The 26,463-nt window shown below is 41.6% G+C and overlaps 1 protein-coding gene across 7 annotated transcripts in view; it reads left to right on the top strand.

Annotated features, from left to right (window-relative positions):
- FOXN3 (forkhead box N3) overlaps positions 1-26,463 on the top strand; it is a 230,321-nt gene that overhangs the window by 148,098 nt on the left and 55,760 nt on the right. For all 7 annotated transcript variants that reach the window (XM_085225480.1, XM_085225484.1, XM_085225483.1 and 4 more), the window contains one exon: positions 11,051-11,115. In XM_085225480.1, the coding sequence (XP_085081606.1) occupies positions 11,051-11,115 (65 nt within the window). The remainder of the gene's footprint in view (positions 1-11,050; positions 11,116-26,463) is intronic.

The raw sequence follows: 26,463 nt of genomic DNA, 5'->3' as shown, positions 1-26,463 counted from the left end.
ACCCAGGTAGGCAGGCTTGAAAGTGCTGCTTTCAGTTTACTGTGCCCACTAGTCAAGGGGAGTGTCTCAGAATGAAGTAGTGAATGCTGCCTTGCTCCTGGGTCCCTGTACTGCTGCTTTTCACACCAATCCTTGTTCAGTGTGCTTTCACAGGCAGATTCTTAAAGCTGTCATCTCACGTGGCACTGAGGTCAGCAGGCATCATCTTTCCACTTGGGCACGGCTGGAGAGCAGCATAGTGCTTGCATAAATCTCCCTTTCATTTGTGGGGAATATTTTTCTCCATGCATAAGAATCAAAACAGGAATTTCTGCTTACTGTTTATGGAGGTGAGCTGTTTTCTTGGACTTTTTTGTATACAGGCATTTTAATTCTCATCCAAAGCACTAGTTAAATGCTGTATTTTGTCCATTTCAGGCTTTGTTTTGCTGTGCTGTTCTCATATAACCTAGTGAATGTGGCCTGGTGCTTTTTATGCTCACAGCCTATTCCAGGCACCCTCCAATAAAAGAGAAGAGTCCGAGGGGTGAGCCCACCGCTGGAGTTCCCACACAAAAAGCGAGAATGGGGATTTGGGGAGAAACACAAGCTCTCCTACTGTTGATGGGATTTGTCTGATTGGCTTAATAAGGCTTTAGATGTAAAGTCCTTGCGTGCTGAGATGCTAAAGGCTCTACACATTAGCCATAAACTTTCTGAAATGGAGACATTAATAAAACCCAAAAGGTATTCAAGAGAGGAGAGATTCAGGCAGAGGTTAGCAATGACAAGAGAGTGGCAGGTCCTCATATGATGAGTAGGAAAGCAAAGGGATGAAGGGTCCACTGAGATGACAACAATTTCTGCTCACACCCTGCATCACTTCCTACTTTTTTGTGACGTAAAATCAAGGCTCAGGGATTTCCCAAAAGGATCTGATGGCTCAGTGTGCTGCAGCTGAGCCGAGAGCCGCAGCACTGCTGGATGCATCTCATGGCAGACAGCTGGAGGGTCAAGACTGCACAGGGACAGACTTGCTGCTTTCCAGTTCATGAGTGTTTGCTTACAGCTGTTTCTGTGTTGGCTGGAAAATTCAGCTATGTATGACTGAGTAGAAGAGACTTGATTATGAATGAAGTCACTAGCATGAGAATTAGCTGGAATGGTGTATGGCAGAGCAGCTTATTCCATTTTTTCCCCTCATGGTTTGTCAGAAGTTACATTAATGTGTGAAGAAAATATTTTTCCTTAATTGGTTGTAGTGAATGGATGCTCTCTAAATTAATTGTGTCTTTAATGTTTAAAAGGTTATGTCCCATTCATTTATGACTGATTAGGGTCATTTCACTAGAATGAGCGAGCTTGAGGTCATCTGATATCTGAAGAGCAGGGTTTGTTACTTTCTGTGATTTGCTGCTTTAGAGGGCACAAACGCTATCTGGAGATGTCAGGGTGTCAGTGTCATTTTCTAAACACCAGTGAACCATAATTAATTGTTTCCTGTAATCTAACTCATTGATTTTCTATATTTGAGGTGATCTGAGGAACAGCTTTACTCCGGGGATTAATTACAGAGAGAGAGTAGGAGTGCAGATACACTCATGAACATATTTTTGCTAGTTAATACTAATGAGGTGTTTTTTTTGCAACCACATGGCAGATACTGAATCAATTGGAAGGAGAATTGCACAGTAGCTGACATAACCTTGGCCATCCTTAACAGCTTCTTTTGGTGCCCACAGAGATGTTGCTCTTCACTGGTAAAATACCCCCTTTTCGGGGCTGCCCACAAGCAGGTAGAGCTTGCAGAACATCTAGGCTAATCCAGGAGAGTTAAATCTCCTGTTAAACCAAGTCTGTTGAGCAAGGCGCACAGAGGATCACTAAATTGTCGTGCTGGCCTTTGTTTTTTCAACTTATCTTGAGTTTTATCAAGAGAGAATAAATGCCCTAGACTTTCTCTCTAGGCTCTGTGTTTTCCTACAAGATCATTGCCAAACTGCTGTCTAACTATACCATATGGAAGTAGTAAATTAAGCTACTTGCAGGTTCGTGGCTTTTTTCATGTTTGTGACAATTTTTTTTCCAGCCTTCCCTACATGAAATTGCAGCTGATAATGCAGAGATTTAGAAACCGATATCTCATAGAAACCTATCTGATAGTATGTGTCATGATCACTTCTATCTTTCCTCATGCAGCCTTTATTGCTCTACCTCTGCTTTGTCTCCTGCAAATTCCAGAGTGAAGAACAGAGTGTTGAAGCTATATCTTACTGGGTCACTTTCAATTTCTATGCAAACAAATGAGAAGAAGCAGCCAATGGAGGAAAGCATAGACCAGATCACCAGATTCCACTGAGAAAGCTGAGATTTGTTGAAACAGCAGTACTATAAGACATTTTCTGGAAAAATAGTCTCCTTGGTAAAGATTCAACTTCATCTGTCATACAAAGAATTGCTGGCTTAAAAGTAGATGTGTAAGTTGTTGCTATAAATCACAGAAAGGTCAGCTTTTCTTTTCCTTGATCAGTTTCTTCATTTGTGCAGGTTAAATTATAACTTGAGAAAATTATTACAGAGCTGTTAAGTATAGTGTTACTATTCTCAACAGGCTGAACAGCTGTTCTGAGAGTTAAGAATTAGGGATAAAGATGCACTCTCAATGTTATTTCCTATTACAGGTGGGAGGTTTATTTTTTGCCAAGATGAAAGTGGCTAAAGATAATTTAAAAATGAGTAAAAATGAAGTCCTTTGAGTATTTGTTTACTGTTAAATCTGCAGAATGTGTGAAATGCATTATTTCATAGCTCTGCTTTGAAAATCTTCAGCAGAAGATACTGGGGGTTGGATGCCATGGTTGTTGCTGCTGTGGAAGTAAGTAGAGTGCAGTTGGTTTGGAGGACAGAGTGGGGTAGCAAGCGGAGATCTGGGAAGCACAAGTCCTATGCAACTCCCAGTCAGGGGTCAGCAGGGGCTGGGAGCTGAATGTCCCTGCTCTGACTTGGCCTACTGACCTTATGGGGGTTCTTCAAACTGAATGATCACAGGAGTGTGAATGAGTGAAACATACTCATTTTTTGTGCCTTAGCAGTTCCTTTCCAAAGTTGTGTATCTAAGGATAACTTGAAGTTTATACGTTGAACTTGTGTGCTGATGATAGAAGCACCCACAAACTGTGTGTATCCTTGAGCTTTTGAGCACTTCGCACATCGTGCAGTGCAGTCCTCAAGCATTTATCTTCTAAGGGATAGGAGAAGTCTGTGACCACTGAATGCAGGGCTCTTGTAGCCAATACACATGAAGAAGTACAATCAAAAACTTGAAGTAATTGGGGCTCTCCAAATATGTGAGCGCTCAACTTCTCTTTATTATTAATATTATAATCACTTTTTCCATGTTTGCCTAACTTTTTGATATGTGCATCAAGCAGTGTGTTGCGCTGCCCAGTGCCACACATCACTGCTGCAGAGGAGCGTGCCATGCTGCGGAGCCTCTGAGCATATTAAGCTTCCCTGGGAAAAATACCCTCAGCATCTGGGAGAGGTTAAGTGTTCCAGGGGAGAGGTTAAACATTCGTTTTGTCCTCTGCTTCTGTAATTCCAGAAGCCAGATTAGTTCTGAATCGCCTGAACCACATTCATTCAAGATTAATGAGAAAGACCAAGTATGGAAAATTTCTGCTGGTAAGCGCCTTGGCTTTGAGTAAGTGATAGAGGGGAGTTCATATTGGCAGCAGCTTGCGGGTCATGCTTGGTTTTGAGTTTTGCTGGTACTTAAATTGATGGAATGAGGAATCACACCACAGCAGATAAATAAGAATTTCAGCAAGTGGCATGAAACGTTTTGAGTGGGGGACTTGAAGACCTCTTTCTTTTTGCCATCTATTTCTGTTTTGTTGGAGATTTGCTCTGCTGCGTCCATGTCTATGACTTTGTGCATATTCGAGGTACATCATTGTGTTTAACAAGAAGCCTGTTCTCACTGGTGGAAGACAAGCTGTTCTTAGCAGAGATGTGTCTGTTGTTTATCTCATGTCTGACTGATGGATGGGCCGTGGTCGCGCAATGGGTGGAAATATAAGAGGGAGCCTGACACAGAAATAACTGTGAAATCCAGACAGGTGTGCCGGCAGAGCTGCTGAAATTGTGCAACTGTAATAAATAGAACACCAGAGTAACAGAAGTAAATTGAGCCATCTTAGGCTGTGTTAAATTTTGATGGGTTTCAGACTGGGAGAGTGATTGTATTTGGTGTGCATGGCTGGTGGCTCAGTTGCTCCAATGCATCAAAGTTCTCCAAAGCCTCGTTTGATTTTTTAGCATTAACTCTGAATAGACTCTTCATATCAAATTGCAAGTTAAGGTCTTCTTCCCCTCTCTTGTTTTGCATCAGACAAAGCTTGTAATCAGAATACCAGAGTGCTTACTTTCTGGTTTTGTAGAATAGAAGAGAGCCAGACTTCTCTCCACTGAGCAGATCAGCATTTCATGCAGCTGCAGTCCAAAGGAGGCCAGGCCCGCAGCGGTCTCAAGGTCGCTAGCTGTCCACAGTTGGAATCACCTGGGCTTTAGGAACTGGCCTGCCATGCCTGCATGAGCTGGTGCAGGCATGCTTCGTAGCACATGGGCAGCTGTGTGCAGCTGTCAGGTTTCCCAGCCAACTACCATTGGGATTCCATCCAGTGATAAATGGCCTAGGAGCCAGGTAACAACAGTTGTGGATTAAGGAGAGAGACAGCCTTACAGTATGTGAAGTGACCTGCAGTGTTTTTCCTTACTTGAAAATGAGGAAAACAGGGGAAAATAACAACCTGTCCTCTAGTAGAAATGTGCTGTCTTGTTCCTTCTTTAGTTGCATGCACTTCAAAAGACTTTTTCCTCATCTAACATCTTGTTACTTAACGTTCTTTATTCCTCCCAGATGTGTGCAGGCTGTGTTGGTAAGGATGTATTTCTGCTCTTCCCAAAAGAAGAAAAATAAAACTGAGGAATAAGGAAGTGACTTGCCTGGAGTCACAGCATGCTTCAGAGGTAGAGGCAGAATGAGAGTTTGAGGCCAGTAGCCGGCATCTCCTGATTCCCGCTGGAGACAAATCTGTTTTAATTGAAATGTGGGACGGTTGTTTCCCAATGAATTTCTAAATATATCTGGACTTTCTCCTATTTTACTATTCAGCCTAGAATTATAATGTGCTCACAATAAATGTGTTAAAATACTTAAGCACAAATTATTAGTGGCAAGCTTGTATTTCTCTCTGTGTCATACTTCAAATAACCATATATTTGAAACAACTCTGTAAAAATAAGGATTTATTTATTTATTTATTTATTTAAATTTCTTTTAAGAGAAATTCTTCCATTGTTGTCCACAAATATATAATATATAATATATAATATATAATATATAATATATAATATATAATATATAATATATAATATATAATATATAATATATAATATATACACAACATACTCAGCTCTCTGGAAAGACTGAAATTCTTTCTGAAGGCCACAGTCTCACTAAGGGATGAGAAGGCTTCATATATCACTTCAGCAGTGAGAATGGTCCCTTAAACCCCACAGCCAAGTCATCGATGGACTCCAAAGAACACATGGCCATATTTTTCTTGAGAACAGGCATCACTCTTTTCATCCCACATCTAAAAAATGAGTTGTTTTTTTTTTTTTAATTCCTGTTTTTTTCCTTTTCTACTTGTTTGCTTAATTACTTATATTAAGTGAAGATAGTGGCAGGAGAATGGCTTTGGCTATTTGAGGAATGCAAAGATCTGGCCAACTTTCCACTTTATCCTTCACAAAGTAACATTATATTTTATTTTCAGGTGTTTCATTTGTGAATAGCTTTCCTGTGCAACTTTTCTTTTGTCTTTAATAAAAATTTAGATGTAATCCCTCTGGCAGTCCTGACATATAGAAAACTCATTTAGAGTGTGCAAGAGATCAGAATCTTTATTATTCACTCACAAATGTGTTATGCACCCTGGGGGAACCAGGAGAAGCTCCATCCAGGAACTGAAAGTCTCCATGCCGCCTGTCGCAGTGAGAGATACCGAGAGACAACAAAAGCCTGAAGTGCAGAGGGAAGACGAGCATTACCAGAATATTAGATCAGTCTTCATAAATTAAAAACTGGTATAGTGAATTCATAAATCTTCTTAAGAATAATGTAGTGTCAGTTACGGAAAATCTGAGAGGATAGAGCAATGGGTTTGTATTTTTAATATTTCTAAAGTAGTCAGGTTTCATTAAAATCAGGAAATACCTTAATGCGTCCCTTCCAGTTATTTTTTATGTATTGTCATTAGCCCAGTTTGGCAGGGTTTTTTTCCCCTTTGATTTGAGAGGAAGCTTGCTTGACTGTTGCCAGGCGATAGCTAATTGTGATATTAACTGCCAGCGAGCTGCTGGCAGGGATTGTGCAGGCTTCTTCCTTGTTAACAAAATGCAGTGTTAGAGGTGCAGCAGTATATAAATGCTTCCCTATTGCTCAAAATTGGTAATGCGAGTGGCAGATGCTTCATTGTAACTGCAGCGCAGCCAGATGCGCAGCACCGAGGCCTCCCTGCAGCACTGGGTAGGTACCAGCTCCTAGAAGACGCAGCCCAGCACGGACATCCAGGCTGGGCAGAATGCTGAGTGTGATTTGGTAATACTGCAGGGACTGAGGAACTGAGGAGCACTGGAGGCATTCTAGCAGCACAAGGGCTGCGCCTCTCTGCTTTCCCATTGACCACTGGAGAACCTAGGTTGTCTGGCCTGAAGAAGTGCTGCTCACCTTGAAGCACCAAAGGATACTGTATTCCCAGAAAAACATTCTTCCGATGTTTTTGTCTCAGTTAGCTCTTCATCCAAAGCTGACTTCTCAAGAATTGGTACGCATCAGAGCCTTGTGGCTTGGCTGGGAGTCCATTAGCACCTTCTGGCTGTAGGCTGAGTCCATCTCGCTTCTGGAGCTGAACACACACTCCAAGAGCAACATTCCCTGCTGCAAATGATGCAGGGTTTCATGGATTCCAGACAGACAAGAACACCTATTGCTATTTTGAATGTGAGAATGATTGGGTTTTTTTGGTTTTTTTTTTTTTTTTGGCTTTTCAGAAGCTTTTGTAAGTGGGTTTCCCAGCCCACAAGAGGCTTTGCTGGTTGCTTTGACGAGGCAACTTGTTTGTTTCTAAGTTAGGTGCCCTCCTTGGGCACCTTCAACTCACTGGTTGTCAGAAGTGCATGTGAATCTGCAGTGAGGAATTTAGCTGTGGAATGGTTTGGCGATGAAGGCCCTGCAGCAGTGCCTTCACTCGTGGGAGATTCAGTTCCACTACTGAGTTGAAAGTGCTACCAGCCCTAGGCAAGGAGCAGCCATGAGCTGATTTCTCCCGTCTCTCCTCAGGTGTCGCTGTGCTGCTCAATAGGGGGAGAGTTGCGTTTCTTCCCACCACAGCTTTTCACAAAGCTTGTGCCTTGGCCTAGGTGTAGAGTTGCTTCAGTCACTCATCTTTGCAAGGCATTTGCTGGGCACACTGTTTGGTTACCCCTTCTGTGCTCTCCCTCTGCCTCCCATTGCACTGTGGACGGGCCAGGAGCAAATGCACTGCTCTCTATTTGCTGTCTCTGTGTTTTCATCAGCCCTTAATTGTGGTGTACAGTCCTACAGAATTGAATTTCTTTTGAGTTTTCAGTTGTTTGGGGTTTTAAAATCTTTCTAATCGAACCTTTCTGACATAGAGGCCTGTGAGGGATTTTGGCATGTTTGTGAAATGCTGCAACTGTTAAAGAGAATTCATACTCTGACTTTATTTTTTGTTTTAGTTTTTGCTTGGCTTTGGGAACTACTGTCCCCTTGCTCTAATATGAATTCCAGAAGACAAAGGTTATACATTCCCTTTTTTAAGTCCCTTGAATCTTGCGCACCTTTCAGTGATCTCATAAACATGTGCCTTTGGTAGTGCAAGTAAGGGGCTCGTGCATGGGGTGATTTCTGTGTGCCCGGGAGTGGCCAGGCAGCTCCTAGCAAAGCTGTGCCCAAACCCTGGATTGTTTCACGTTTCAGCAAAGCAGCATTTTCTGATGGAAAAGCTTTCCTTCACAGCATCCCTGCTACCCTTCTGGTTGAGGCAGCTTCCTATGCTGGCCCTGCAGCACTGAGGGTTCCTGCTGGTTGAGTCTCCAGAGGGATGACTGCTTCCAGCAGAAATCCAGGCCCACTTGTCACTGTAGGCATTTGCAGCAAATTGGTGCCTCTGCAACAAATGCTGCTGCACTCTGCGGTGTTCCTTTGACTGAGGGTATGCTTCAAGTGACCGTGTTTTCTACAAATCAAACCAATGGTCCTTGACAGGTAACTGTTGAGGTTTTTGTATACTCTCTTATCCATTAGCTATACTAATTAGCGTTCTTTCAAGATGTTCATTTGCAATTTCAGCTCTTTGCTATTGATCCAAACCCCAGAGAAGCACACTGTGCTTGTCTGCTGCTGGGAGGTTAAGTCAGTCCAGACCCTCACGGGTTGCAAATTTTCCTGCAGCAACGTAGTTCAAACCAGTAGCTGCCTTTCTTCACTAGTCTTGTGGGGATGGATTAGAAATGAAATTTGACTTCAGTCAGTGTGTTTATTTCATCAGGTTGGAGAAAAACTCCGCTGTTAGTAATGCCAACTGCATAAGCATTAATCTTACAGCACATATTGATTGCAAATTGAAGTTCATAAAGCAGGTTTCGTATTTTTATGTTATAGCAGAAGCAGTCATGATTCTCCAGTCTCTTACAGACTAAACTGAAGGAACAATTCATTTGGAAAAATGCCTGGGATGGACCCAGTGTTTTTTTTTTAATCATAGATGGTCTTTAGAAGAATGAAGTTTTTAAAATGATTTCTTAATCTGGTGCAGGGAGAAGCAGCTTCCGAACACATTAAAGTGAGAGCTTAACTCTCATTTCTCAACTTGAAATGCGTTTTAATAATTAATGCCATCTGAGACTTCATAGACAAAAGTTTGGGAATGGAAAGATGATTTCTCCAGCGCTGATCTGGTGTAGCTGAACTCCAACAAAGCCCCACAAACACAGAAGTTGGTTGTTTGAAAGGCTCAACCCGTCACTGCCTATGTTATTTACATGCTTGAATTCTTCAGCTTCCTTCCCTGGGAAGGCAGTTAATTTCCTCAGTTTGCGGGTTTGTGCTGAATCAGATTGGAGTTTTTTTTAAAAGAGCCTTGGGCCTTCAAGTTGGAAAATAAGATAAATCACTATTGCTTTGTTTCTTTGGTGGAGACATTTTGTCTATTCAAATATATGGTTATTCCTCTCCTCTTTAACCCACTCCCACCCAGAAGCAGGCAACAGCCTGGATTTTTACCACTGCTCCAGTTTTCAGCTCCACCAGCACTGTTTGAATTTGAAGACACGTGGAGGTGCAGCGCTGAAAGTCCTCGTTGCTGAGGCAGCAGCAGGTGAAGTAAGGGTGTGCAGGAAGGGGGCTATGTAGGGTGCAGTCAGAGGGCTGCTCCACCACTGCCCACTCACAGCCTGTTGGCTCCTGTCCCACACATTGCCCTGGACTCACCGTGATAGAAAGCATCGAGCCTGTTTGCAGGAGCACAAACGCCCTCAGCAGCCCTTGACCTTTGTGTGAGCTGAGGAGCTGCACTTGAGGAGCTGGCGCTCACTATAGGAAATGCAAACAGTCGGTTATATTAAGCCCTGTGAAGTGAGCGTGTGCATTCAGACAAGTGCACGCCCCAGTGCACTCTAACGCTTCTGAATGTAGGCCTACTTAACTTCTTTTTGGTCGTTTCAGTCTCTCTCTCTGTGTCTTTGAACTCCCCTTTTTGTTCAGGAGTATTGAAGGCTTTTATTACTCCTGTAATTGCCGTGGAGCCTTTCATGGTCTGTATTTTAACACTATTGAAACAAGCCACGCACTGAAGTTTTTGTATGTTAGCACAAGAGTCTCTGCAGAATGACTGTAAAAATAGTGGATTTCTTTTCAATGTATGGCATTTTATCAAAACTTTGCTCATTCCGTGAATGCAACAGACAGCATCTGCTTTCCATTTTGTTGCCTCGTAGTGGCAGACAAAGGACAAAGGTAACAGCAGAAATGGCGTGTGGGGCTTTGCAAAGGGCAAGGGGGATTGCCTGCAGAGGCAAAGTTGCCTTATATTGATCTTAATGAAGGATATTTAGTCTCTTGCTTTTAATTTCTGCTAGAATTTGGGAGCAGAGCAATTACTGCTGTACTGATCATGTACTTTAGTGATAGTAACTTCAGTAAAAACTTTGTAAAATGCATATGATTGCCTTCAAGCTTAGAGGGCTTATTTGGAAGCCTGTTTCCCAACCATAGGGGAGGTCGGTGGAAGCCTGTCCGTTCTACCTGCCTCAGAAATGTTCTAACACCTTTCCTATGATTTCTCATAGGCATTGCCAGGCACTTTCCTGGGGTGCTGAGCTTGGCAGGAGGATGGGCTGTCAGACAGATCTGCTTGGTTAGGGAAGGAACAAGGTGTTCAGCTGGGGGTTCTTGCTTTATTTCCATGGAGCCAGGCGTGCCATGAAGACACATGGCTGGAGCTGCTGGTGGTACTGGGCAGCCTCATGGCTGGTTGGGGAATGTGGAGCACAGAGATGAGGGCTGTGTGGCTCTGGTTGGGGTCTCTGACTGATCTCTGAACCCTGAGCTCCCTGTGTTTTAGTGGATGGCATGGAAAAAAGGCATATAATTTGCTGTACTGAGAATTTAGAAAGAAATTGAAAAGATTTTGAACTTCGTTTGTTTTTTATTATTATTTATTCCAAATAACCTTTTTCTTTCTTCCTCTAAATGAGAGTGTGGGTGTGTGCTGTGCTGAATTGTTTTTCTTATGAAGAGAATGCATCTTGAATAAAATTAACCTATTTTTAAAAGTAAATTTTAGACTTGCTTGAAGGCAAAAACGCCATGAAGTTGCACTAGCTTCTTTAGTAAAAACAAAATGAAATTCATATAAATGGTAACTTATAATTATTTAATGTGAATGAGATTTTCTTTACACTTATTTCTTATTACCTTTAGCACATCAGGTCCACCCATTTGGCCAGGAAGCACCTTTTTCAAGAGAAATGGAGCTCTTCTACAAGGTAGGTGATGGATGCTACGTCTTGGAGTAACTGTTCTACTTAACCTATACCTCTGCTTGCAAACTGGACAGTTTCTGTATTATTCACTGGGCAACAAGTAACCAACTGTTTTTGTTTCCTTTAATCTGTTCCCTTTACTGCGCATCTGATGCCTTGAAAATGATGATTCACTACATAAAGTGAGTGTAGTCTATAAAAATGGCTGCTTTGTTTCTTTCCTCAGATTATTAACTTGCTTACGGTGTAGTATGGCAAAGGTGTTTTTTTTGTTCTGTTTTGTTTTGTTTTCTTTTTAACCTTTGTGAATAAAGAATGTCCAGAATGAAATGTTCCAGTAACACTGCTTTTAGCTGTGTGGATGAAGCAGGGCCGTTCTTTGGGAGGTGTACTTTCTTTTACCCCCTGGTTGTGCTTTGTCTAAAGGTGCCCAAAGGTAGATAGTGGTGCTGTAGCGGATAAGCAGTAGCAGAGTATCTGTCTCCAGAAAGCTACCGTGTGTAAGGGTGCTTATCTTTGCAGAAGAATTTGAAATATCTTATTCAGATGGATAATACCATTACTCACTGTGAAGTGTGTTTGTATTTCTGCTGCTGAACACATGGAACTACCATCATTCTTAAGGGAAGTGTCTTAAGAGCACAGAAGGCTGTTACCCCAGACTCTATACATTTGTGTATGGTGCAGAAGTAACTAAGACCATTTAAGAAGATTTTATGGTCTTTGCAAGCAGCTGTTCATGAAGTGTCTTAATTTTGTGTTTGTTCACATGATGCCAAGGGTTCTATGGCTTTTTTTTTCTGGCAGAAAATGCTGTGTAATGTCCTCCAAACATTTATCCGAGTTACCTAAAATGAAACCTTACTTGTAACTAGGCCCACAGGTGAATAATTGGCGGGCAGCACTGCTCACCTTCTGCACGCCAAGCTAGTCCAGCATTTGTAGTTCACCTGAGAATATTTTTCAACTGATTCCTTGCACATATCTAGGAGTTTGCATCATTCTGTTATCTAATACTTATGCTGAGATTTGTTCATACATATTTTAGATACGTTAAGGCATTTGGATTATTTCATAACAGTATAAATTGTAGAGCTTGGCAGCCTTTGAATTTGAATTCAGTAGGGTAGATTTGCTGTCTTTGCGGTCCTGGAATTTTGTTGTTGGTTCCTTTTTGAAAGAAAAAAGGAAGAAAAAAAAAGAAACTATTGGGAATAGATAGGCTTCATTTGATTGTTCGACTGCTCTGGTTTTAAATGTCTGCTTGCACATACACAGTTTTTATGATTTCAATTCATAAAATGTAAGCTGCTCTGTCAAGTTTGTATGGCTGTGTTTTACTTCTTCATATGATGCAAGATGTCTAGGAGCAAAGTACAGCTATTTTTGTAGTCCTCACTGCCTCAGTTGTTGCTCAAAACCTTCTGCCAATAAAAAGTGTGCTGTTCTCCATTCTTTTCTTCTACTCTTCTGTGTCTTTTTAAATAAGAGGGAAACAAAAAAACCGAAACACTTCATGTTAAAGAAATAGAGAAAAAGAGAGAGATGACTGCTTTTTCAAGCAACTAACCTCAAGACCTGTAAGTGAGTTGGCATCCTGAGTTGCTGTTACAATTGGAAAAGCGAGCCAATTCATATGCATGACCCAGCAATGAGGCTAGGAGGATGAAAGTGTGAAGATAAAACTTCTGAAAGTTGTCTTTTAGTACTTGGTTATGATTGTAAAACAGCAAAATAACAAAGTCGTTTATTTTTTTTTTTTCCTTTCTTTCTTTTGTTTTTCCCAACAATGAGGTCTTCCATGCACAGACTTCAGCGAATTGCTTGGGAATAGTAAATCCACTTCTTTGCTGCTTCTGTCTTTTCCACAGGACTTGTGTAGAGGAATGCTAGCTCTGCAGAGAGGTTGGAGGTGACAGGGTGGAGAGATTGTGAAGACCCATCTTACATGGCCATCTTATGTCTCTTCTGCCAGTGCTTATATCCGGTTTAATTCAAATGAAGGAATGAAATGTTGACTTACATACCAGTTTCAGGTTATATCACTGCAGTTTGATTGGCAAAAGCTTAGGTAACAAATTTTACTCGATGAGTATTTTGCTACTTGTGAAAAGAAAGTTCAGTGACTGTTACAGACAGTAATATAGAATAATTCTGAAATTTTAGTAAGCTGTAATATGTGCACTTGTCATACCACATTTCTTCTGAGTTGTTAAAGATAATGATCTTTTTCTGCAACATAAGAAGTATTTTTTTTTTAGCCAAGGAAGACTAGCAAGCACTCCTGGTTTCCATTTGTTGTATACCTGACCTATTTGGCAAAGTAAACTCAATCATGGTGAAAAATTTAATGTACTTCTCCGAGGATCAGGAGAAACCAGCTATCTGTGTACCTCGAAATGGCAAATGAGGAGAAAGAGATGCTAAAATTCATTGTGGCAATTCTGTGTCCTTAAAGTCTTTGATGTGAGCAGATTAATTCTCTGTTCCTTTCTGTCTTGTTCTTCGCTGAATAATTTTGAACACATCTCCCAAAATATATGTGCTGTGTTCATTTTGACTGAAATTTTATTGGGTATGAGATAGCTACCTCAGTTTCTTTTATGAGGATCATGGTACTGTGGTTCCAAGCATTAACTTTCATATCAAAACAAACAAATGGTAAATCTACTGTTGAGTAAGTTACCAGTGCTATTTAAAATGATGAGTTCCTTCTACTAGATGAAAATTGTACCCTATATAGTTTTGCTCTTTGGTTTTCTCATGAAACCCCATGCAGTATGTAATACAGGTAGGACATCAGCTGTACCAGGTTCTAATACCTCCTCTCAGAACTGATTTATACATCCGAGGAGCTTGCTGCATTCTGGCCTTCAGGATTCCCTACACAAAGAAATACAGCATTTTGCTCTTATTGCTTTACCTTTCCTACTCAGGAGTTTGTAACTCATTATTGTACATGTTGCGTTGTTTATTTTTTTTTTTTTTTACCTTCTTTATTGATAGCTTTTGTTACCACTGTTTTTTCCTGTTTTCATCTGGCTTCACATCTCTCTTTTTATTGCATAAAATGCATGGCATGAAGAAGTCTTTAATGTGGATGTATACTAAACTCTTCAGGAACTTGTGCTGGGTGAGATAGGTGCGGATTATTCTCATTAATTGGAAGGCCTTGAAACTAATGCATTGTGTTCAGATAAGATCTGTTTTATTCCTCTGCGTGAATCGTGAGTTTTAAGCTTAGGATATTGCCTTGAGGATGTAATTGTTCACAAATCAATTGCAGTAATACAACTGTTTTGCTCTCAGTATATGTAATAGTCTTCCAGAAAAAAATAGAAATACATCTTTAACATAACTTTTAGTAGCAGTCATACATAAATTTCATCTGTGAGAGTGCCACCTGTAAGAAGATCTGTCTGGTCTGTGGAGAGCTTCCTAGCCAGGTGCCACCTGCAAGAAGATGAAGGTCTGTGGAGGGCTTCTGTTTATTTCTTGAAGAGAAAACTTTCATTTTGATTTAAAAAAAAAAATCACGCTTGGAACTCACTGTTCTTTTTTTATTTGCTCTCACACTAAAACTAAACACAACGTATTACTGTGTCTTCTTGTATCAAATTTATTCTGTACTGAATTTCAAGGAAGTGTCCAGAGATGGTGCCTGTGGGTATAATTACAGCTGTCGGGAAAACAGGACGCTGTGCTTTGGAAATGGAGGTTTTTGGATGCAGTTCCTACTCTGCGGAGGACTGTAGCAGGAGTGTATGAGCTGCAGAAGCTGCCCCGGGAGATGCAGGAACCCCACGGCTGGTCAGCACACTGACAGCACTCTCTGTGCTTTAAGGCAAAGATGTGCCTGCCAGGCTTAATGCACTTACTGGGTCTTAGGTTTCTGGCCAAAGCCCAGCAAAAGCAGACCTTTGTGGTAGCAGGGTGAGTGACTCTTCATTTCCTAGCGTAAGGAAGTGACCCTGGGTCATCCGTGTGCTATTGCTCGTGAGATTGGGTGCAGAGACGGTTCTCCTCAGTGTGACTGGGTTGCCAACTGGAAGCACAGATCAGTTTCACAGAATCACAGGGGTTGGAAGCGACCTCAAGAGATCATCAAGTCCAAGCCTTCTGCTAAAGCAGATGCCCTACAATAGGTCACATAGGTAGGTGACTGAACAAGTCCTGAATATCTCCAGAGAAGAGATCCAGAGAAGATGTTCCAGTGCTCCATCACCTTATCATATAGAAGTCCTTCTGCATGTTAGTACACAACTTCCAATGTTCCAGCAGTTCTTGTCAGCTGGGGGCACAGCTGTGATCTCTCCGTACAGACTGCTTATGCTGTGAGCAAATTCATCCACTTGCTTTGCTGATGACCAGCACCATTTAAATCTGCTGCTTATGGACGCAACATCAAAGTCACGTACTGTTGGTCTAGAGATGTGAAGTGTTTCTTGTGGACCTTGGCTTACATCTGCACTCAGGATTGCTGCGTTCAGTGAGCTGCCATCCTTTAAGTGACCTTTCCTTTAGTGAAACCTTTTTAATAAGAAATGGGAAAAAAAGATTGACAAATTCCTCTCCCATTCGCTAAGCATGAGAGGGAAAGAGTGAGAAGTCCTATTGGTCTCACCTGGCTGGAAAACCCCAAAAAGCATGGGTTGTCTTCCTCGGGCCTCACATGCTGCTTTGTTAACTGTGTGCCACCAGCTGTGAGAACAGGCATCCTCATTTACCACGAGACACCTCCATCTCTGACTGATGGTTCCACCAATGTCTGCTTGACCAGCCTTGGTCCAGCTGCCCTTGCTGTAGCTGGTGACAGTGGGCACTGTTTGTGGCAAGTTGTTGAAGGAGGGAGATGGAACACACCAGCAAGTATCACCAGGACTAGAAGGAGACAGCAGCTGGAATTTTTTGCAGAGCAGACATTGGAAACACTGGGCACTGCTGCTTCAGGCAGGGCATTGACCATTGATTCCCTCAATCAAAGATGGTGGCTTTCACGTTTTAATGCATTGATGTATGACTTAACATGAGACTTTCTGGAGATGGCCAAAGCACGGTAATATATTTGAGAGAGCGAACCTGTATCTCTTATTTAGAAAGTTTATTTGTTCAAAATGTGTGCAGACTGATCCTGAGAAGACCCATGTAAGACTGGGGAACCCACTCATTCATAGACACACCTGCATATTCATACAGAGATGTTTTCCTTCTTTACTAAACATGAGAATCCTTGACATGAGTAACTGCCTGTTTAATCCATTGTCCAGTGAGTGAATCATTGCGAGAAACGGGACTTCACATTTCCAAGTATTGGCTATTAATAGAAGCAGTTACTGAGGTGGAAGTAAGGCAGTGGGAGGAGGAAGAAGGGTGCAACTGTTCCTGGTTTCCCTTATAAAGGCTAAATTAGAATTGTCTGCTCTTATAAATCAAGATGTTCAGCCTGCTTTTTGTGCTAGTAGTGAGACAGCAGGAAATATATAACAGAAGTAGGACCAGTTTATCTGGAGAAGTGCTGCCAATAGCAGGTACTCAGTCTTTTCTCTGGAGAGGCCTGGGGGGACTTGATTCCTGTACCTTTAAGATGGAAGCTGCCAACAGGGCTGCGGGAAGATGCCAGTGTTCTCTCTCTAATACCATGAAAAATTGGGGTGCATAGCTCAGCATCCATCAGCAAATGCCCCAGGGACCATGGTTTCTTCTTTGTAGAGGTGGAAATTCAGTTCAGCTGCTCTTCCTGTTGCATGAGCAGGGTAGGTACAATTCGAGACAGGTCCTGGGATGCAAGGCTGCAATGCTGAGGTGGTGAGGGCAGGGGCTGCGGAGGACTGAATTACAAGAAAAGTAAGCATCATGTGCATGTAACTTAAGACTTAGAAGGTAGAAATGTTTTCTTCTGCTACCAGGAGTGCAAAGGAAAAAGCAACAAAGCGAGGTATTTCTATTACAAATACTTTAATGTTGTTCTCATGAGAAGAGAGGCCCACAGTACTATAAAAGGGATGCGAAGCAATAGATTGGTAGATTCTGGTGCTCTTATCTATTATACACCTTGGGCAAGATTCTTATGCTCAAGTCTTAACTGAACATTCATTTTCTAACATGTATTTGGGACTCTCATATTTCCCAGCAATCTGAGTACTTCTAAGTGGGGTTGTAATTCGTTTGTTTCCTGGTCTTAAGTGAGGGTGGTAACAACAGTACTTCTCAGTGCCCAGAGCTGTCAGTCTACAGACACTGGCTCTGTTTCTTGTTTTCGTGCTTCACTAATGCGAGAACCTTAAGCAGCAGGGAACTTAACCATTTAGAGCAGCGCTGGTTGTTAGCTTTTGCGAGTGGCTTTTTTCTCTTGAAGTGCCATTGGGCTCCTTACTTTTACAGATATATCTGGAAATTGACTCATCTTTATAAATGACTATTCTGTGGAGATCTGGAGTTTTGAGTATCCAGCTAAGTTCAGCAGTATTCAGCAGTGTTCTCCCTTCGTCAGAGGAACACCAAACTTGGTGACTTCACCATGTTTTCTCTTCAAATTTTTCTTCTCTGAGCACCTGTCCCCACCCTCCTTTCAACTGTGGTATCTGTGAATGCTCTCCATTGCTGAAGTCTTGGCTTTGGTCAGCCCATTGAATTAATAGCAAAGCTACTATCTTGTTACAGTAAATCAGTTTTCATTCACAGTGCATAATTATTTAAATCAGCTTCCCCCCTGCCAAGTGAAGGGGACCTGACAGCTTCTTCAGGAGTTCCCTTTCAGGAAGATGATTCACATGCTGCCTCCGTGGAGACGGAATATTTGAATAATTTATTTATTATTAGCATTCAGTGTGTTTGCAGTGGTATTACCAGAGAAGTAAAATGAAGTCGGAGGGGTTGTACAGCACATCCCAAAGGGAGTAATTTGAACAGCAGAGCTCGCCTTTGTTTGAGAAAGTGGGTAAAGCCCTGGCTGGGCTGCTGGAGTCCTGAGGGTGCTGGCAGGGACACGTGTTTGTGTGCAGGTTTGGAAACACTGTGTGCATTCAATAGACAGTACCAGCCACATACAGCATTTTGAAGTGATCCTTAGAAAAACAGTCACTTTGGCATGACATTTTTGTTTGCATTCTGTGTAGTACACTTCTAAACAGGTTGCGATGCATTAGGAATATAGCACGTAGATAGTCTTTTTATTTTTCTACTCAAGTGTGTAAGACAGTGGCCGAAGCTGTGATTTAGTAAGTGTAAGTGCTCAAAGTATGGTTGTGTTAATGTGTGTCAGAGCCATGAGGAGGGAAGTGCAGCAGCTGCCTGCCTGTGTTCCCCAAATGCAGGACTCCTGAGCCTCCTTTGGCTTTGAAGTTGAAGGGGAGAAAGGCTGAAGTGTAGCAGACAGGTCTTGTCCATGTTAGTTCACGTTGCAGAGTATGCCAAGGTAAGTTTAAGCCCTACTCTGTTGAAAGTCGGTGACTTGCCTTTTAGATCTGCACAGACATTTCTGCTATCTTTGCAGATAAGTTTGTGTATTTTGCAACAGTCCCTCGCAGTGACTTTGAAGTTCTTGCTCCTGGGTGACTCGGGACAGAGTTTACTGCCTTTGTTTACTTTCCCTGACAACTGGAGGGTGTGGGTGCCTGCTGCAGGCCAATCATGCTGCCATGCAAGGGCACAGATGTACAGCTGCCCTGCCTCCAGCGGGAGCAGCAGCAGTAAAACAGCACTTGGAAATACATGTGGGAGTGAGGAGTAACTGCTGCTGCAAATCCCTGCGGCCTGGCCTGGCTACCCCAGTTAATAGTGTGGGGTAGGAGAGGAAAGGAGAGGGTTCTGAAAGCCTGGAGGGGGAAGCGGGAGGCTCCTTGCCCAGGTCAGTGCTGAGCTCATCTGCAGGTAGCAATGCTCCAGGGGCACTGCTAAATGATTGAGCTGATCTTAGCAAGCTCCTGCTCAGTGCCCTTCTCCTTGCCAGCTTGTATACCCCAGTGTTCCCCATTTCCCACCAGGAGCTGCTCCTTGCTCAGAACTCAAGGCTCACTTGCCCATGCCCAGCATTTCTGCAGGCCCAGGGCATGGTGAGCATCTCCCAGGTGCTGCTGGTGACTGAGAAGTGCTGGGCATGGTTCCCACAGAGAAGTCTGGCAGCAGTGTGTGTCAGACTTGTCCTGTCAGTGGCATTTGGGGCCAGCCCACCTCCAGCTAGGCTGGGTTGGAGCAGGACGGATCAGCGGCACACACCAGGGACGTGGCGTAGTGCTGGCTTTACAGCACTAGTGCTCTGAGCAGGTCATGGTTAGAAACAAAGGTAGGATGCATGCAGTAACATAGGACACGGTACAGTATGTAAAGATTTCCAGAACTGTAAAATCACTGTGATTGTTGCCATCAGGATCTTTGGGCTGATGAGCTTGAGCATATGCTCCATGCTGAGAGCTTGCTACTGTTTGGCATTCCTTCACTGTGAAGGTGGCATGTATTAGAAGTAATCTTGGCTTTCATAACTGTAGATTCTGTTTGAGAGTACAGCCACAAGAGACACATACGTCTGTGCCTTACGTGGAGACGACTAAAATAAGAACAGTTTTGCAATTGTGTCACTGAGCAGTTCTGGTGGTGTGTAGTTTGCTATGAACGGGGAAAGCTGTTGTCAAGTTGGGCTGTTCCTTGACGGCATGTCAGGTTCCTTGAGACATAGCTACACTGCGAGAATTAAAAGAAGAACTCTGGGAATTTTTAAGAAGCTCTTATGCTAGGACTTTCTTCTGTCTTGGGCAGTTAGACATCCCTCAGCAGACTCCTAGCCAGTAAACTGAAGAAAGTTATGGGAAAAGCAGCAATGGTGATTGAATCTGAGAGTTTTTTGTGTTTGTGGTGTCTGTGGTTAACATTGGCACTAATTGTTCCTCTCCAACATGCAAAGAATTTCTGCCTACTGGTCCGAGCTGATCGCGGTACTGCCGGTTAAAGATTGGTAGGTTTTTGGTTCCATAAAAGGCATTTCTTAAGCATCAACAAGAAATGGTCAATTAATGGAAATGGCATATTGCTAAATGAGCCTAATGTTATTTGAACAGTAGAGAAAACTAGAGAGTATCTTAAAGTGTAAGGGTGGTTAGCAGTATGCACATTTCATGCTGTGTGTTATTTAAGCTGAATGTGTAAAAAACAGTTGGTTTCAGTTATTGGAATAAAACTTAACCGCAAGAAATTCTTCAGTTGTGCACTTGTCAGTATGCAGAGCTCTGAAGTCACTGAAGTTCGTTCTCACACATCGCTTTATTTTGCTGCAATTTATAGCAGACTTGAAACTGAATTGGGACTTCAAGAGGGAAGGAAGTGGGGTTTTTTTCTTTATCAGTAGAAGTACAGCATGTTCAGAAACCCAAAAACTGAATCCAGGACTCCTTTTGGGGCAATTAATCCTTTACGCTATCCATGTCAGTCTGTTTGAAGTACACCTGCCAGGGTGGTAGACTGGGAAAATGAGCCTACAGTAGGTATAGCACTTTTTCCTCTCATTCCTCTCTAATTTAAAGTAAAGGTAAGTTGCATTTGCATCCTGAAGGGTACATTCTTTAAGCAGTCCTCTCAAATCAGCATGAGATAAACTCTCATTTTTGTGCCTAAGTGATCTTTGGCAGAAGTCCTTAAGACTTTTAAGCTGGTGAAGTAATTGATCTTGTTGTTAATGTTTTTAATACTGACCACAAATAAGCAAAGAAAATATGAGTTTATATTCAAGCTGTCTTGGGACAGCTTCTGTCAATTTGGAAATACCATTATGAGATCCTTGGCTTCCTTTTATGTAATTTTTTTCCTCAAAGTTTTAGTTCTTTTTAAAGGTCAAAGTCTCTCAGTGGTTGCAACTGCATAAAATAAAGCTAATAAGTTCACTTTCTCTCTGACAATGTTTATTTCTACATCTGGTCCATCACACTGCTCTCTAATGCAGAAGAAGGATCTGGTGAAATTGAAATTAAAGTTGTTCATGAAGCAGTGGGAAAGTCCAGTCCTGAATTTTAAACATATGCACAATTGTGAGGTAGATATTAAGAACATTTACTGCATGTCTTTTAATTTCATATTTCTACAGTACATCCTTGCATTGAAGCTTTTAAACAGAGCTTCTTTATGTGAATGCACTTGTTTTTCTTTATAATAGGATATATTGCTTTGTGAGTTCTATCATTTGTGTTTCTGATACTAACAAATAAGTTGTTTCTCATGAAACAAGAACAGCAAACTGTTTCTCTTGAGAGGCAAAGATACAATAGCTAAGGCCAGACAGCCTGATGAGCCATGTGAACAAATGTCTATCTGTGTGTATATTTAACAAACGTGTTTAAATATAAATGTGTGTTATCAAATATATTGAGCATCTACAAATAAATGTGTAGTCATATAGGAAAGTAACCCTTTTTGTGCTATAGATTTGGTTCATCTGCCCTACTTCCTTTTCTGTGTTGGTAACTTGCGTGCTTCTTTTTATAGGATACAGTATCTTGCACAGATACAGCTGCTCCTACTCTTTATCTGCAAAGGAAACCTCCACAGTAGGTGTAAAAACACAAGCCCTGAAATACATAATTTGGTGTCTAAGCAAGGGTTTGATGTGTCTGGAGAACAGCACTGGTTCAGGAGAATGACACTGATATTTGCTTTCAATGGTTTGACCAAAATTAATCTCAAAAAGGCAACCTGTGTGCACATGGGTGTTCAGCGTGCAGTTTCGTACCAGAAGACAAGAGAAGCAGCTTGGTATTGTCTGCTCAAATTGATGCTTAAGGCACCCAGTAAACCATTGGCTTCGCAGTGCAATCTGATGAACTACTTACTGCTTGAAGGCAGAAATGGCAAGGGGCAGAACTTGATGGGAGCAAAATCCAGTGACTAGGCAGTACTGCAAGGTCATGGCTCCATGGCTTTTCTGTTCAGTCACCCTGGATTAGCAAAGCTCCAATGACTTCTAAAGAACAAGTCCCAGAGTTACTGGCAGATTTCTGAAACGAATCCTTCTGAAATTGTGTTGCCAAGATCAGCAGTTACTGTCTTAACCAGAGCTGCAGGTGCATTTAGTCAGTGGTATTGAAATTTGTGTTGTAAATGCTTCATGAATTGCCAGCTGTCTTTAGAGATGCCCCCTCTGCCTTTCACATGGCTAGTTTCCCAAAGACTGACATGTTAAGCTCTTCCAGGTAGCCCTTAGCGCCTGCTCTTGAGAGGACAGTGAGCAGAACTTCCAGAACAAACATTGCTGAGTTTTTGACTGATACTTCACTTCTCCGTGGTTAACTGCAAGAACAAAACTTAAATATTTATTCTTTAAGTGGAGGAAAATGAAATGTAAAAGGCCCCAATGAAATGTGCAAGTTTACAAGTCTGCTGAATGGCTCTTCAGCAATCCACAGATGGTGTGTAATGGCTTAAGATGATGGTAGTGAACTATCAGCCTAACTAAAGGCATCACTTTTTATTTATCTGAAGAAATGGTGATGTTGTGGCAGTACTTAGAGTGCTTCGATAGTAATCTTTTCCACTGAAGATTGGTTTAAATTGATAATAAGGAAAAAATGTACCTTAGAGCAGATCTGTTATGTGAAAACAGATCCTAAAGTAATACAGTTCTCCATATTGGAGTTTTCTTGTCCTCTCAGTGGTTCAAGAGCAGAGTATCCCTGTGCAGAAGGCTGGTGGCTTCAGATGACATGGTTGGAAGCTATGGTCAGCCCTACTTGGGGGCCATTGAGGTCAGTTCAGGAGTGCCCCAGAAAGGGTAGAGCCAGATGACCTCTCAAAAAGGGAAGATATTCTCAATTTTAGGCAACTTGAAAAACAACTTTCAGACTCATGGAAGGAGAAATATGGTGCTGAAGACTAGGTGGGATGAGTTGTGGTTAGGATTAAAGATGTTTTTAGAAATGTCCAATTGCATCCACCTGGCCTGTCTCAGATTTTAATGTACATTCTTGTTCGCTCGGATTCTGTGAGCTGGAAAAGGAACAGTTCTACGCAGAGCGCTAAGTTTACAAAATGACTCATGATTTAGCTAATACTAATGAATTCAGGACAAACTCTGGAGTGGGGGAAGATTTCGACATGCTCTTCTTGTTAGACCAACACAAAGATTTGTCCCAGCTTTCACTGCGCTGCTGTGTGGTGGTGGTTTCACAAGTCATATTTCTTCTGCACTTGCTGAACCATGTCAGACTGCTGTTGTGGCAGAATATATTCTCCTTACAAAGCTGTCTGCCATTGAGGTTAATTAGCTATTGGTAATGATTTGTCTACTACAAGTAGATGACAGGTCTAAAAAAAAAAATCAAGTCTTTCAATGCAGATTTAATCTCTCCTGTTTTGTGTATTTCAGAACGCAGTTCTTCCTACTATATAATCATGTAATATATATATTTTTTACGTTAGTCTTCTCCTCTATTCAGTGCATGAGCTGAGAAATCTAAATTTGGTGGGTTACTATAAACCTGGTTAGATCTTGTATGTTAAGTGCTTTACCTTTTGGGTGGAGTTAAATTTTGTTCTTTGTAGGAAGATTTTCCACCCTTGTGACTTTTAGGTTCATTATTTGTAAAGAAAATGTGAGCTGTTAGTTCTGCCGTACTTATGCATGCCAGTATGCCATATGCTGCATGCCAGTTCTCTTATTATCAGAGATGTTATAAAAGTGAAATGAAAAAGAATTTCTGAGCGCCCGTTGTAAAAGTTTGAATTTTCTCAGAGACTGTGGTATCTGTTTAAAACAGAAAGTTTGTTCTTCTACTTAGTTGTTACTCAGGCTTGCCTCTGCCCATTATGCATGTTGGTACCATAATTTATGGTTTCCTTCACTAACATTGAAACTCTGGGTCAATTTCTCCTATCAAGGAAAACTTGCATTTCTTAGGAAGTCATAATCTGGTCACTATAATAGAAGCACAGTATATGATATCTAAGTTTATTCAGTCCATATTTCAGATGTGCATGGAACACCGCAGAAAATTATAATGACAGTTGTTTGCCATAAAATGTATAATATCTAAATGTAACATATTTGTGTATACATGTAGTAGTTGTAGTCTTCAAAATCTGTGTAATATTTTCAAGAATGATAAACTGTACTTGGATTGTGCCAATAACTCCGAACAGTTATCACATATCTTCAAAGTACTTTAAGGCATTATCTAATGAGTTTGCACAGCGTCCTTTTCAGTAGCTTAGGGTGAGTACCAGTTCCCTGGGCTTAAAGGGAGACTTTGAGCCCATCAGGTGTGGCAAGAGCCACAGAATCCCTGAGCCTGCCTTGATTCCTTTATGTTAAGAGAAATTCCCATCATAGTCAAGAAACACTCTGCAAAATGAAGCGTCTCCCTCTCTGTTTTGGACACTGAGTTTGGGAGGCCTGAATGAATACTTGCATTTTAAGAAATTTATCATATGTTATTGGTGTCAGTGGTGGATGTTTACTGCACTGGGCTTCCTTCGTAAGAGCCTAGAACTATGGGATAGATATTAAAGAGGATACACAGACATTCTGCACTTAACCAAGGGAAAAAGGACACACGCTGAACGATCATCTGCGTGACTCCTCACTGCCGGCATGGATGCTGAGTAAGGTTTGGGTCAGCTCTCCCTGTGGCACTGTCCTTTGTGGCTTCTACAACTTCTGCACACGAACTCTGAAATTTCAGCCAGGAGACGAAGGGTTTATGGGGTGTCCTTGCATTCTTTACTGTTGGCTGGAGCATGCAGCTCGCTCTGTCTGTGCAACTATTGAAGCAGTCACATAAGCAAGTCTGTAATTTCCTGCAGTATTTTTTCTATTTAAAGTGCTCGAATCACAGAGCACTCAAATTAAGCAGTTCATGCACTTTGGAATTGAAGAGAGTGCCTTGGAGAAACTCTCCAACTGCAGCTGAATTAATGCTAACTGGGGCCTGAGGATTGCTAGCAAAAACGTGTGGATGAGGGGCTGATAAACCTGGCAGAGTTTCAGGAAGCAAGGGTGGGGTGGCTGGGGAGCATTATCTTATCTAAATGGTAATTTCTGTTCTGTACGTTAATTAAAACACATAGTGTACAAACGAGCATTTAGGAAATCTTTTGGAGGATCTTTTCCTAAGGGGGTATTTTGGAAGTAAATTGCGAGCTGTACACATCTACTCCATGCAGCCTCCAAGAACAGTACAGAAACAAATGATCCAAATTATATTGCAAGAGTTTTTGTTTATGTAGGTATTTGGGGCAGAATCTGTTTTATTTTGTACTTAATAATGCATTTTTGGTATCCTGATTCTCTCCGCAGTTAAGAGAAAAGATTGTACTTGTTTCTTAATGCTTCTTCTTGAAGACTGCTGTAACATATCCAGGAACCAGTGTGGATGAGTTGTAGGAGGGGCTGACTGGATGATTAAGTGTGAAAGCAAGGTTCCCATTCCACTATCAGAAAATATTTACAGGAGGCATGTTTTTCATTACCAGGTTGATTTTGCTTTCTTTGCTGTCTTACAGTGCATTCGTGTCTAATCTGTTTGCAGTCTTGCTTCTGTGTAGCTCCCAAATTTTGCTTTTTGGGTGGAACGATCTCATGCACTGGCAGAGTTGGGTACTGTTGGTATTTTATTTGCTGCATTGCCTTTTTTATGGAACGTAGGCACATACCACTTTGAAAAACAACAACAAACCAATTCTCCCGTAAAATGTTCCTCACTTGAAAAACTGTAGAATTTATCGGATTCTTGGTAATTGCAATGACCTCAGGTGTAGCAAATGAATAATAATGAAAGCTAAATAACAGAGTTTAGAGGCAGTGATTTTGTTTTTTAAACTTTTGCAGAAGAACAAATGTTTCCTGTCATGGGAAAAGGAAGTTACAGATGCTTGTGTGGAATTAAAAGGGATTTGGAAATGAAAAGTAACCCTTTTGTGTGCCCCAAATATGAAACTGCGTGTGGTTTGCCTGGGCATTTCAGTGAAATCCGCTCTCCTAATGTAATTCAAATATTTAGATTTTGGATTAAGGTAGGCTATATTCATAAGAACCAAAACAGGTAGAGATCATTTTTGTCTCATCTGGACCCTCCCTTATTACACCTCGCTTAGTTTTCCCGTTTATGAGCCTTTCTATCTTTTCCTTCAGTGGTTAGTCTACACCAGAGTGCAAAAGATATTAAGGATAGAAGCAGAGAAAAAGACAAACACTGACCTTTCTAATTGGCTCTTGAAGCCTGACATATTTACCACTCTAAGAATTAATAGGGTGACATGGTTTGTCAGCCAAATCAAGTATTTCTTGCTTCTTCATGAAGCCTACCATTAAACAAATAAATATCTGCTGGTGTCTCCACATAATAGATTTTTATACATTGTTACAGAAAGAAATCT

Source organism: Meleagris gallopavo, chromosome 5, assembly GCF_905368555.1.
Source record: "Meleagris gallopavo chromosome 5, MGAL_WU_HG_1.1, whole genome shotgun sequence".
NCBI classification, from domain to species: Eukaryota; Metazoa; Chordata; class Aves; order Galliformes; family Phasianidae; genus Meleagris; species Meleagris gallopavo.
This window is presented reverse-complemented; position numbering and strand designations above follow the sequence as displayed.